Source organism: Solanum stenotomum, chromosome 3 (assembly GCF_019186545.1).
Source record: "Solanum stenotomum isolate F172 chromosome 3, ASM1918654v1, whole genome shotgun sequence".
NCBI classification, from domain to species: Eukaryota; Viridiplantae; Streptophyta; class Magnoliopsida; order Solanales; family Solanaceae; genus Solanum; species Solanum stenotomum.
The window spans coordinates 27,126,926-27,138,844 of NC_064284.1; the positions used below are offsets into that span (position 1 = coordinate 27,126,926).

An 11,919-nucleotide genomic window follows, 5' to 3' on the forward strand; every position below is an offset into this window, starting at 1 on the left:
GAAATAAAAAATCTTTCACCAAATAAGGCAAACATGCTTTTCTCTGAGAATTCGCCCTTATTTCGGAAGAGGAAAGGGAGGGGAAACGCGTGCTTGCTTTTGCTGCACTGTTGGTACGAATTGGAGAGAGACGGGAAGAAACAAACAATTTTTTGCAGCGTACACTCTCTGTTCCTCGCTGCTCTGTGTATTTTGACTAAAAAATCCCTGAAATTGCCATTGGAATTGTCGTTTTGTAGCAGATGCCGTGTGAATTGCCACATCGCTGGAATTGGATGTTAACGTTGAAAGCTGGAGTGTTGCCATCGTTTGAAGTTTGCTGAAAATTTAATTAGGATGGGGGAATGGGCCGGATTACGGAATTAATTGGTTGGGCTGGTTGTTGTATTGTCGGTTGTTTGGAGTGCTGGAAATGGGTTTATGTTGGCCCAAAAATTGTCTTTTAATGGGGTTGAAGAAAATGTTAGATTTTGGCTCAAATTGTAGCAAAATTGGTTAACAATTTAGCCGACAAATTAAAGAAGTAACCAAAAGAATTAATTTAGAAGATTCGGCTAGAATTCCTATAAGACAAATTAACATGATTAACTTATGAGCTCTTTAATCTTAACGAAATAAAATAATTAACTTAATCACAAACTAATCGATTTACATATAAACTTATCAATCCAAAATTTGACCATAATTCAAGCTAGAACTAAATTAATAAAATATTTATTTTACCAAAGAAAATGTCTTTAATATGATTTTCAAACATTTGTAAAATATACTAATTACGTATATAATCATATGAAATACATTTATTATTCAATATACTATAAAAAACCAATTGAAATTACTCAAAATAACCTTGAAACTATTTGAATTTTATAAAGCTAATTATTCTAAATCGTTTTAAAATTAAGAAGCTCGGAAATTAATCATTATCGGAGACGGTCAAAATTGGGTGTCAACAGGGAATAGCTGAGGGTGCCAAAATGCTTTAATTCGAACTGAAGTTTGGTCCAAAAGTCTAGATAGAATGTTCTCAACATTCCTTTCACATATCACACTACCAATCTGAAAACTAATTAGAACTGCATACATCCAACTACTTGATGGGGAAAGTCATAAATCTCTTATTTCTAATAGAGAAGCTACAATGTTTGAATACAACTAACAACATAAACATGAGAGACATTCTCATCCAGGTAAACTCGAATGAGTTATAAATCTGCGAACACATGGTAAGTTTTTGAGTCCATGGCAATAAGTCTTACAGAAGCAACTAATGCTGCAACAGCTATACAACTAAAGAAGAGAATGTTGAACCAGTGCCAGCTCTTTTGTAATGACGAAATTTGCTTCCTCATAGCAACAATGTACATGTGATTCGGAAGAATAAATGTGAGTGGAATTGTACTGATAGCACCGGTGAAGCTCATGAAATCTCCAAGAAAAGGTAACAGAGCAGATAGAAAAATGGTAATTGCTAGATAACCACCTCTAACTACTGTTCTGAATGACAGGTTCCGAAAAGCCAATACACTTCCACTTATTCTATATTTAGTGTCCAAATACTCGTATGTTGGACTTGCAAATATCTGCAATGAACAATAATACAAGGCTTAATATATGAGAAAATATTAGACATATGTATCAACTATACGTCAAGAAAGATAAGTGCTTAATTTGTTCGGTAAGGAATAGGCACACTTCTTGGGGCTAATGGAGGGTACACTACTCGGGGGTATGTCATAAGCCAAATCACGGTGAATGAGAGCAATGTATCTGTGATATTGCCTTCTTCTGTGACGGAGTTGCTGTCATTTCTGAGTCTCATGAACTACTATTTTGGTTCATAAAAGGTGAAATTTGTGAGTTACTTACGTGCAACGTAATGATGGATTGGAAGAAAGCAGCAATGTTGGCTAATCCCCTCAGCCAAACAGGGCCACTGACATTGTAGAGCAAATAAGATGATGATTTAGATCCATACGCCCAATACCCCATGTAAGTAACAGCATGCACCGGCACAACTCCTATAGTAAACTGAAAATACAGGGCTTTCAACATGTTGTCAACAACAGGTGCTCTTACAGTAGCCTGTCATATAATTGAATTTTAACAATATTAATGTAAGGATCATCATATGAAATAAGTGTAGATACAAGAGCTGGAAAATCTTCATTGCATTGGACAACAACGCCAGAGGTCATAGTTCAAATTTCCTTCCATCATTTTACTAAGTCCAATACATCGCAGAAATTTATCAGTAAGTAGTACCTCCATAAAAGTTCATGAATGAATTTATACCGTAAATACCTGGATCTCTGGGATCATTCCTGTGTTGTATACAAAAACAAGACTTGCAGCTGCACCAATAGTTGTAAAAGCTCTACTAGAGGAGGATCCTGGAATGCTATAGTCCCTAGGAGGCGCATTAATACCTGCAATTTCACGTCGAGATAGGGATACATACTTATAATTAATTAAGTAAATAAAGATATACTCATATCTCTAACAAGTTAAGTTTTTAGAAGAGAAGGCCACACTCGGTTAAATCAATTATGCATACCATCTTTAAGACACAAAGCAAAGGCTATTGAGAAATACACTATACTGAGGAATGTGGAAACTGCCATCCAAACACCTAGAGCTGACAAATGGGGCACAGAAACAGCAAAAATCACGCACGCTAATCCTGCGATTATGATGAAGTATGGAAGCTTCATCTCATGATCCTCCCTAAAGAGAAGATAGAAAGCCTGTCAATCATAAAAACTGTTTCAGATTCATTTTATATGAAATTTGCTTTCACATTAAAAAGGTTAAACACTACTTTATGCTTATTATTAACTCATTATCCGATGAGAGGGTATTGCTCGGATGGTAAACACCCCTCACTTCCAACCTGAAGGTTGTGAGTTTGAGTCACCAAAGGAGCAAAAAAGGGTGGGAGCTTCTAGAGAGGCGTTAAAAAAAAAGTCATTATCCTACCTTTAAGGCTTGTCCACCCAAAATGATGAATCCAATATTTATCAAGAAAAGATTTGCATACTGTAATCCCCAAACAATGACATAAGCTCTGTATCCTGCATCAACCAATATAAGTTTGAACTACAACAACTCTAAATCTTGAGATGTTAAAAGTGACTACGACTCGTCGACTCGTCAATCTGTTTCTTACCATACATAAATCCTGCAAGATCTCTATATCTGATATGCCTTTTTTCTCCATATTGATGGATCTTTGCCATAAGGGTACTGGCATATAATGATATGATTGTAGATAAAACCATACCAGTCACACCACCAATCCAACCCAGAGGAACCATGATTGTGCCAGCATATCCTAGTGCATACGCACAATTGACAGTAGTCGTGAGAACAAGTCCCACCTGAAACCATGAATCTACATTTTCGAAAACATAAAACACAATTATTACTCTTGTCACTTGTCTGTTATAAAGTGCTAAGATTTGTATTCAATGTATATAAGAATGGTAAATACTACTATTAAAGAAACAACAATCCCCCCTCAAGCAACCGAGGTTGTGGAATCTATAACTATTTACTTCAACAAAATAGTTGTACCTCAAATTTTGCAAAACTTCGAACTCACTCAACAACTACAAAATCACTTCTTTAGAAAATGCATAATATATAAATATGCCCTTTAACTTGACTTTATTTCAAATTTATGCAAGTAGACACTTAAACTTGTATAAAGTTGAACAAATTGACTTTTATATATTATGCCTTTAGAAAATGATGCACTGATTCGGACGTGCTAGAGCAACTGCATTTCACAGTTGAAGAAGTGCAACACACACTTCTAGCATAGTCTCAAATCAGTGTGGTGAAGACAAAACATTGCACATGTGAACCTCGGATATGAAGACAGTAGCTGCACCAATTTAGGCATTACTGAAACTTTCAATGAAGATTAATAGATAATGTCGTATTCAATTGGTCACTAATGGTTTGAATAATAATGAATATATAGATCACATATGAGCTCTAAGCTAATACTTAAATTTTACTTTGTCATAATATTAATTTTTAGCCTTTTAAGGTAATATCTAGACTTTAATTTTCTTAACAATTGAGTGTGATAGCTGAGTGGTCTAAGTGGGTCATGAATTCGAATTCCCTATCTAGCAATACTGTTACTTATATCCTAGTTTCTGAAAATATATATACATGATTTTTTTCAAAGTTAATAAGGGCACGTTCGAACCTACGAGAGCAACTGCGTTTCGTAGTTGATGAAGTGCAACAAGCTCTACTACCGCAGTTTCAAACTAGTGTGCTGAAGAGAAAATGTTGCACTGGTTTGGACCTATGAGAGTAAATGTGTTTCGTAAGCACTTCTATCTCAAACCAGTGTGTCTCTTCAGCATGCATTACATCTACGTTTCACATTATCACATATGCCCAAATCTCGATATCATTTTTTGAAGCCGAGCAAGCAACGACACCGACGACGGTGACTAGCCTTGTCTTCTTCTCAACCATTTTAATCTTAAAAGAAAAGGAAAAAATGCCCCCTAACTCCTAAGGATGGAATTGGAAACAAAAGGAAAAGGATCTACGGCGGATGTGTGCATTATAATTCATCAAAGTCCTATTTGATTTTAATTTAGATTAGTTAAGTCTATACTATGAGCAAACATATGGTACGATTTAGGGGTGGGCATGATATGATATATACCGAAATACCATATCATACTGAAATTTTTAATACCATACTTTTGATATTATGGTATTTGGTGTGGTATATGATACACATTTTTTTTTTTCGTATTCAGTACGGTATTTGATATTTCGTTATAACATATCGAAATACCGAATACCATACCGAAGTATATATATATATTAAAATACTAACAAAAACACAAATATGCAACCTAGTATTAGTATAAATTAAATGTTTAGAAGTTAAAATTTTGACTAGTACTCTTTTNATAGTTACATAAATAACACACACACATATATATATATATATTATATTAAAATACTAACAAAAACACAAATATGCAACCTAGTATTAGTATAAATTAAATGTTTAGAAGTTAAAATTTTGACTAGTACTCTTTTTTGATTGAAATGTATTTAAATTGTAATTGATTAACAAAATGAGTTGTTTGCACTTTATTTTGCATATATATATTTCTACATATGTAATGTGTTAGTATGATACAATTGAGACATTTTTTTAACTGTCAAAGTCTTAATAGTCTATTGCATGAGTATATATTAGTCGAAATTAAAAAAAAATTATGATTATCAATTTACCATACGTAAAATATCGAAATCGAACTTTAATATACCAAATCATCCAAATTAAATTGATATGATAATAATATAATATTTTAAAAATTGTATATCAAAATTCTGATATCAAAAATTTTAAATACCATACTCTATCATGCCATACTATTCCACCGCTAGTACGATTAAGGGATGGTTCGGTCAGTTATTTGAATAAGTGGATTAATTTTTCTCTTGGCTTGATTATTGGATTAATCATTCGCACCCAGCCCCCCTCGGTCGAGCAATTTTATTTTACATTTCACATGTCAATTTATACTTGTGTGAGGCATTTCATTGCTCAACAAGTGGAAGGTGGGCTCCATTTTTATCTTCAACTTGAAAGAGACTTTACTAATTACAGTTTCATCCTCTTTCTTCACAAATTCACCCATAAACCCTCTCCATGGTTTAACCCAAATTACAAATGTTAAAAACTTATAATTACAACCAACCTATGCAATTAAAAAGGAAAACAAAAGAGTTTCCTCAATTCTCTCCTGATTCCGGTTGATAAAATTGTACTCTATCAGTTCTATATTAGATAAACATTTTCTGTTTTATACGATAATTAAGAAATTATTAATAGATGATCAACTTTATTATTTTGCCGTTTGTTCATATTAAATAGCCTCTTGATTATTATTTTTTTGGATTTTTAAAAAAAAATTAAACTTCCAAAGGACATATTAATTGTAGGGGTAAAATGATTTTTTTTAAAATTAATTTTTTTTTTGATTTAGTAAGTGATCAAGTAATGTGAGACCATTTTTTTTAATAAGATGCCCATCTAATATGGGACGAAGGGATAAACTATAAATAGGTATCCCATATTATTTGATTACTTATTAACTTAAGATAGAATTAATTATATTTTTGCTAATTTACCCCTACAATTAATAGGACATTTGGAAGTGAACGATTCTCAATACTAGCTATTCCTACACTTTATGTATGTTTTTTCTAACTTATTTTATGTGCATTTATATGACAAATGACAAAATAATTATTGTGCAAAATAAAAAGTGCACATTTAATATGGGAAGAAGGAAAGGAAGCATTTCCTTGTATGATGACATAAGGAATGCACGAAGCCTCATATCCATGTTTTCAAATTGCAAGTTTTTAGAAAATAGCATTATATGTTTCATACTTTAATTATTTGTTTTTAAAAATTTATTGTAATAATTAACATGCCGGGCCAGATCTAGACTGTTGTTAGTGGGAATCAATAGCTTTTGTTAAGATACTGTATAGTATTAAAGAAATTATTAAATATAATATTTAATTACAAACTTAATTACTATTATATATCATTTGAAATTGTTATAAAAACTCCTGAACTTTAAACCTTATATAGGCATAGTTAACACAAAAAATACTTAACTAGAAGAAATAAGTGAATATATATATAAATGATTAGAAGCTATCAAGGGAGAGAGAGAGAGAGTGTGTGAGAAACCTTGGCCAATCTGATGAAGAGTTTCAGGAACTTCAACTTCAAAAGAGGGATTGGAAATAACATGAGACATCACCTCCTTCTCTTCTCCCATATTTAAATTTCTTGCACAAATATTTGGATAAATTAAAACAAATTGATGGAGCTACTTCCTTCAACTGATGTCCTCTATAAATAATAATGAACTTAGCTCTATATATGTATTGTTGCATGTGACAATAGGAAAGGAATACAGATCAATGACTAAACAAGGATGAGTATTTTAATAGTAGTAACTTTTATTTTCACTTTTTATGTGCCAAGATTTTACTTGCTTATTGAACTTCTCAATTTATTTATAAAATGAATTGTAATATTGAAAAATATCAGAGAAATTATGTGATGTAATGGTTTGGGCTCCCTTACTACTCTACTTTTTATAGTGGTATTTTTAAAAAGATACAAAACATAGTGATATTATATATTTTTATAAAAGATATATAAAATATATGTATTTATGTATCTAAAAACTCTAGCAATAAGCGTTCTAGCAATAGAAACAATAACAAATATGTGACATACAATTATGTTCTGCCACATGATCTTCTTTCCCCACTGACTCAGTCAAGTTTGATTTATTGGTTGTGGTTTCACTGGATAGTGGGAATCTTCTTTATCCTTTCATATGTCATTGAGCAGAATTCATATTGTGTAGATATCCATTAGGACCACTATAATGCTTTATTTTAATTTAATAATAGTAGAATATCCCTTGTTCGGACCTGTTTTGAGTTTGTTGTTTGATGCCCCCGGCTCCCAGCTAGCATGTGGTGGCCCCACTCTTTCTGCGGAAACAACTTGAGCAATCAATAAGACTAGGACCCTTATGCCTAGCTCTCAATGTAAATCTATTTTCAGGAATTAAAGATCCATTTTGATGAACTCCTTCACACAGTGGCGAATCTAAACCTAAAAAATAGGTCACCGGAACCCGTGGTCTCTTCGTAAAACTAGATATTTTATGTATATATTTTCTAAAATTTGTATATTATTATATTCCTGCACCCGTGCTATAAGAAGTCTATCTGGTCCACATGGTTAAATGTTGAGCTTTTTACCTTGAGGATGAAGAATCAATTCTCACTTAATACATTTTTCTTGATGCATCCATGTTCGGATCAATTCCCACTTAATACATGTTTTTGGGTGCACCCATGTTTGAAAAATCCTAGATTCGCCTCTGCCTTCACATACATTGTTTCATCGACTGATCAAAGGTTGTTCACTTTGAAGACTTGATGCAGTTATGAGTATGAGTGTACGCCATTAAGTTCTCTAGATATTCAAAGGCCACTGAGAGTACTAAACACCATGCGATATGTGGTGCTCATCCGGTGCTGGACCCTCCCTCAGGTTGAACCATTTTCAAACGGGAAGCTTGTTAAATAGAAAATATGAAGAAAGGCCTAAAATGTCCCTCAACTATTTGAATTGGTACAAAACCACCCTTCATATACCTTTTGGCCCCCAAATACCCCTGATGTAAATCTTTTGATTAAAAAATACCCTTATTTCTAACCCTTGCACTCATAAGGTGGATGTAGGGTAAATTTATACCAAATCTCATAGTTTAAGGGCATTTTAGGCCCTTTTCAATTAAAATAATTTGAAATTACTAAAAATATGAGTTCATGTGATTAGCCTAATTTTGCGTTATATAGTAAATTTAAAATAAAAAAGTTTAATCATCTACTATTGACACTCACCTTCTCCTCCNCCCCCCCCCACCCTAACTTCCTCTCTCTTCCACTTTTTTTTTTCTTCTTCTTCTTGGATCTTGTCCACTGTTTTAAATTTTAATATTTTTTCATCTAATGACAATTTAAACAAGGGAGATAAAAGGAGAAAAATAAGAGGACATTCATTTATAAATAATTAGTTCAATTATCTACGTATACTATAATTTTTCTTTTGTGTGCACCCAATATTCAAAATAAATAATGAAAATAACCGCTTTTCCTATCCTCAACTGTCAACTATCATGAAAATAATACAACTTAAAAGAATATGAACATGTAAGTTTATTTTAAGTTTGAATTGTTGTTATCACAATTAAGAAACAAAGATTAAAAAAAAAAAGAAAAAGAGGGGATGACCAAGACAATTGGATAATTGATAGAGAATTTCAGATTAATAAAAAGTAATTTTTTTTTTTTTAGATTAACAATCAGACGGAATGAATATGGATTTTAGTTAGATCCTCATTTATGAATTTGATTATAATTAATAGAAGGTTGATTTAAAATGAAGATATCATGAAATTAATATTTTTTTTTGAATATTACTTTCAAGCGTATTGGGTCAAAATATGAATCATATGTAGTTTTTATTATTTACTTGAGAAGAGTTTAAATTTTGACCAATCAGACTAGACAATATAATATATAAATATTTAATAATATGTGCCAAAGGTATATTGAGGGTATTTTTGAGCCAAAAGGTTAACGTTAGGGGTATTTGGAGGCAGAATGGTACTTTTATACCAATTCAAATAGTTGAGGGGCATTTTAGGCTCTTCTCTGTAAAAAGTATAGCTCTTCCCGAGGCTCCCACCGATGTTTCCCGACTTCCTAACATTGTTGTCAACCACCACTTCTCGATTTAGGAATTTGAACCCTTCCCTTTTGGAGTATGCGCAGAACGCGGTATACGTTGGGTTTCACTAACCCTTAGCATCAACTAATCAATCCATATGCAAGTGTCGTTCACATGGAAATTTTCCTCTCTTTGGCTTTCAAAGTTCTCATTTGTATATTTGCTATTACCACAAAGATTTGCACCGCCGGTTGCTACACTCATCCCTAAGGTTTTACAGTGATAGTCGGGCCTTCCAACTCATCGGGGCTTACACACTCAGCAAATCTTGACTTTCACGACCACTATCCTACAATATATATATATATTTGACATGCTTTTTTCTATTGAACTAGGGAAAACATTTTATATATAGTAGCGACACAAATTCACCATAACTTATGACTTCGCCAATGGGGCAAACAAAGGCTAACCCATTCTGGTTGTTATGATTGGCAAGAATCAATAGGTTCGTTCAGTGCGCTTTGATCCTTCTTATAAAGACTCTACTTTGAAAAATTATGATCCATCCAACGAATGAGCTTTTCAAGAGTAAAATCCTGTGAACATAGAATCTAGTATATATAGGGTCAAGGGTTTAGAATAATATTGATTAAGAATTTAAGATGATATGTATTTCCTCTAGATAATGAATTTAAGCTCTAGCCAATTGTCTGTGGGTTCAAGTGAATATGTAGCTTTTGTTCAAACTAATGACTTTGTTAAATAAAATATTTGATTGCAAACTCAATTACTCCCTCCGTTTCACAAAAAAATGACCTCCTTTCCTTTTTAGTCAGTTTCAAAAAGAATGACCTCTTTCCTTTTTTGGTAACATTTTACTTTTTGCTTTCCACGTGGCATGTTTAAGACCACAAGATTAAGGGCAATTTTGTACATTTGACATANCTGTAGCTTTTGTTCAAACTAATAACTTTGTTAAATAAAATATTTGATTGCAAACTCAATTACTATAGTATATGATTTGGAAATTGGAATTGTTATAGAAATTCCTTAACTATAATTTTGAATCGGCGTTGTTAACCTGGAATACTTAACTAGAAGAAAAGTTGAATATATACGAAATGATTAGAAATTAACCTTGGCCAATCTGATGAAGAGTTTGAGGAACTTCAACTTCAAAAGGAGGACTGGAAATAACATGAGAAATCACCTCCTTCTCTTCTCCCATTTTAAAACAAAGTGATGGAGCTACTTCCTTCAACTGATGTCCTCTATAAATAATAAATAATGGACTTAGCTCTATATATGTATTGCTGCATGTGACAATAGGAAAGCCAATGACTATAAAGACAAGGAGGACTACTTTAATAGTAACTTTTATTTCCACTTTTTGTCTCCCACTATTTTACATGCTTATTGAACTTTTCAAATTATTTATAAAATAAATTGTAATATTGAAAAATATTACAGAAAATTATGTGATGTAGCGGTTTCGCCTCTCTTAATACTCTAACATGTAATGGCATTTTTTAAAAGGATAAAAAACATAACAGCTATATATTTTTATAGCAGATATATAAGATACACATATTTATGTATCTAAAAACTATAGCAATGAGCATTTTATCAATAGAGACGATAACAAACATTACATACACAATCTTATTTGGTTGAGCTTTCCGATCACATCCTTGGAATGACCATTCTGTCAAAAGAGCCTTCACGAATACTATTTCCTTACCATGTGTGCCACATGTTCACTCAACATTTTGCTATAAATGCATGCTATTTTTCTCTAATACAAACTTTTTGTTTTTTAAAGATCATTTTAGGACACATGCGTTATTTTTTAACATACATGTTATTTCAGCCAAACTCCCCTGATAATATCATCCTCTCGGATGGGCCTGCAAAGAAAGTCATGGGTCCAAAAAGAGGGGTAGTGCTCCGCTTCCGACTCACAAAATAAGTTAAGTAACAATAAACGTAGTGGTATTTTACTTTTGTCTTTCGTCTCCCACTTATAGTATCCCTCTCAAGTCATTTCGCAAAATCGAACTAGAGTCAAACTAAACAAGGTTTTCTTTCCCCATCGCATCTGCCAAACCCGATCCCTTTGATTGTGATTTTACTGGATAGTAGATAAGGACAGTAAAAATCTCGTTAATCCATTCATGTGTATGGGCAAACATTACATTGCGTAAATATTATCCGGGGCTATTGTAATGCTTTCTTTTAATTAATTAAATAGAAGAATATTTCTAATTTTTACCCCCCATCCCCCTACCCCTCCTAAAAAAATATTATTAAAGTTATTTTTAAAAGATATTTCTAATTTTTATATTCCACCCCACCCCCTACCCTCGNTACGATCGTTTATATTTCTTTTCAAGAAGTATATTTGAACGTTATCACCCCCCACCCCCCTCTAAAAATATTTAAGTTTGTTTTTTAAAAAATATTTTCTACTTCAAATTTTTATTTTTTCACCACTACCCTCGCCCCCCTCCCCAGCCCCTCTAAAAAAAATTAAATTTATTTTTAAAAAATATTTTCTACTCCAAATTTTTATTTTTTCACCCACCTCC

The 11,919-nt window shown here is 32.6% G+C and overlaps 1 protein-coding gene across 3 annotated transcripts; it reads right to left on the minus strand.

The window, feature by feature from the left end:
- Window positions 1-1,122: 1,122 nt before the first annotated feature.
- On the minus strand, window positions 1,123-10,598 carry LOC125859457 (proline transporter 2-like). 3 transcript variants are annotated; one of them, XM_049539225.1, is made up of 8 exons: window positions 10,584-10,598; window positions 6,758-6,906; window positions 3,170-3,394; window positions 2,980-3,074; window positions 2,558-2,747; window positions 2,305-2,429; window positions 1,870-2,085; window positions 1,123-1,583 (listed from the first exon to the last, which is right to left on the minus strand). In XM_049539225.1, exons 2-8 carry the CDS (start codon window positions 6,846-6,848, stop codon window positions 1,206-1,208), a joined length of 1,320 nt encoding a protein of 439 aa, XP_049395182.1. In that variant the 5' UTR covers window positions 6,849-6,906; window positions 10,584-10,598; the 3' UTR covers window positions 1,123-1,205. The 3 variants fall into 3 exon arrangements, with proteins under 3 accessions (XP_049395182.1, XP_049395184.1, XP_049395183.1); XM_049539227.1 differs by having other exon boundaries at window positions 6,758-6,858; window positions 10,469-10,590; XM_049539226.1 differs by lacking the exon at window positions 6,758-6,906 and having other exon boundaries at window positions 10,469-10,597.
- Between the last annotated feature and the right edge of the window lie 1,321 nt (window positions 10,599-11,919).

Bases quoted from the DNA above. Each gene is read 5' to 3' on its own strand.
- LOC125859457 (XM_049539225.1), bottom strand. From the start codon at position 6,848: ATGGGAGAAGAGAAGGAGGTGATGTCTCATGTTATTTCCAATCCCTCT. The intron at 3,075-3,169 runs GTAAGAAACAGA...TGGTTGATGCAG, and splicing joins TCTTGCAGGATTTATGTATG to GATACAGAGCTTATGTCATT. The intron at 2,748-2,979 runs GTAGGATAATGA...TATGATTGACAG, and splicing joins TGGGTGGACAAGCCTTAAAG to GCTTTCTATCTTCTCTTTAG.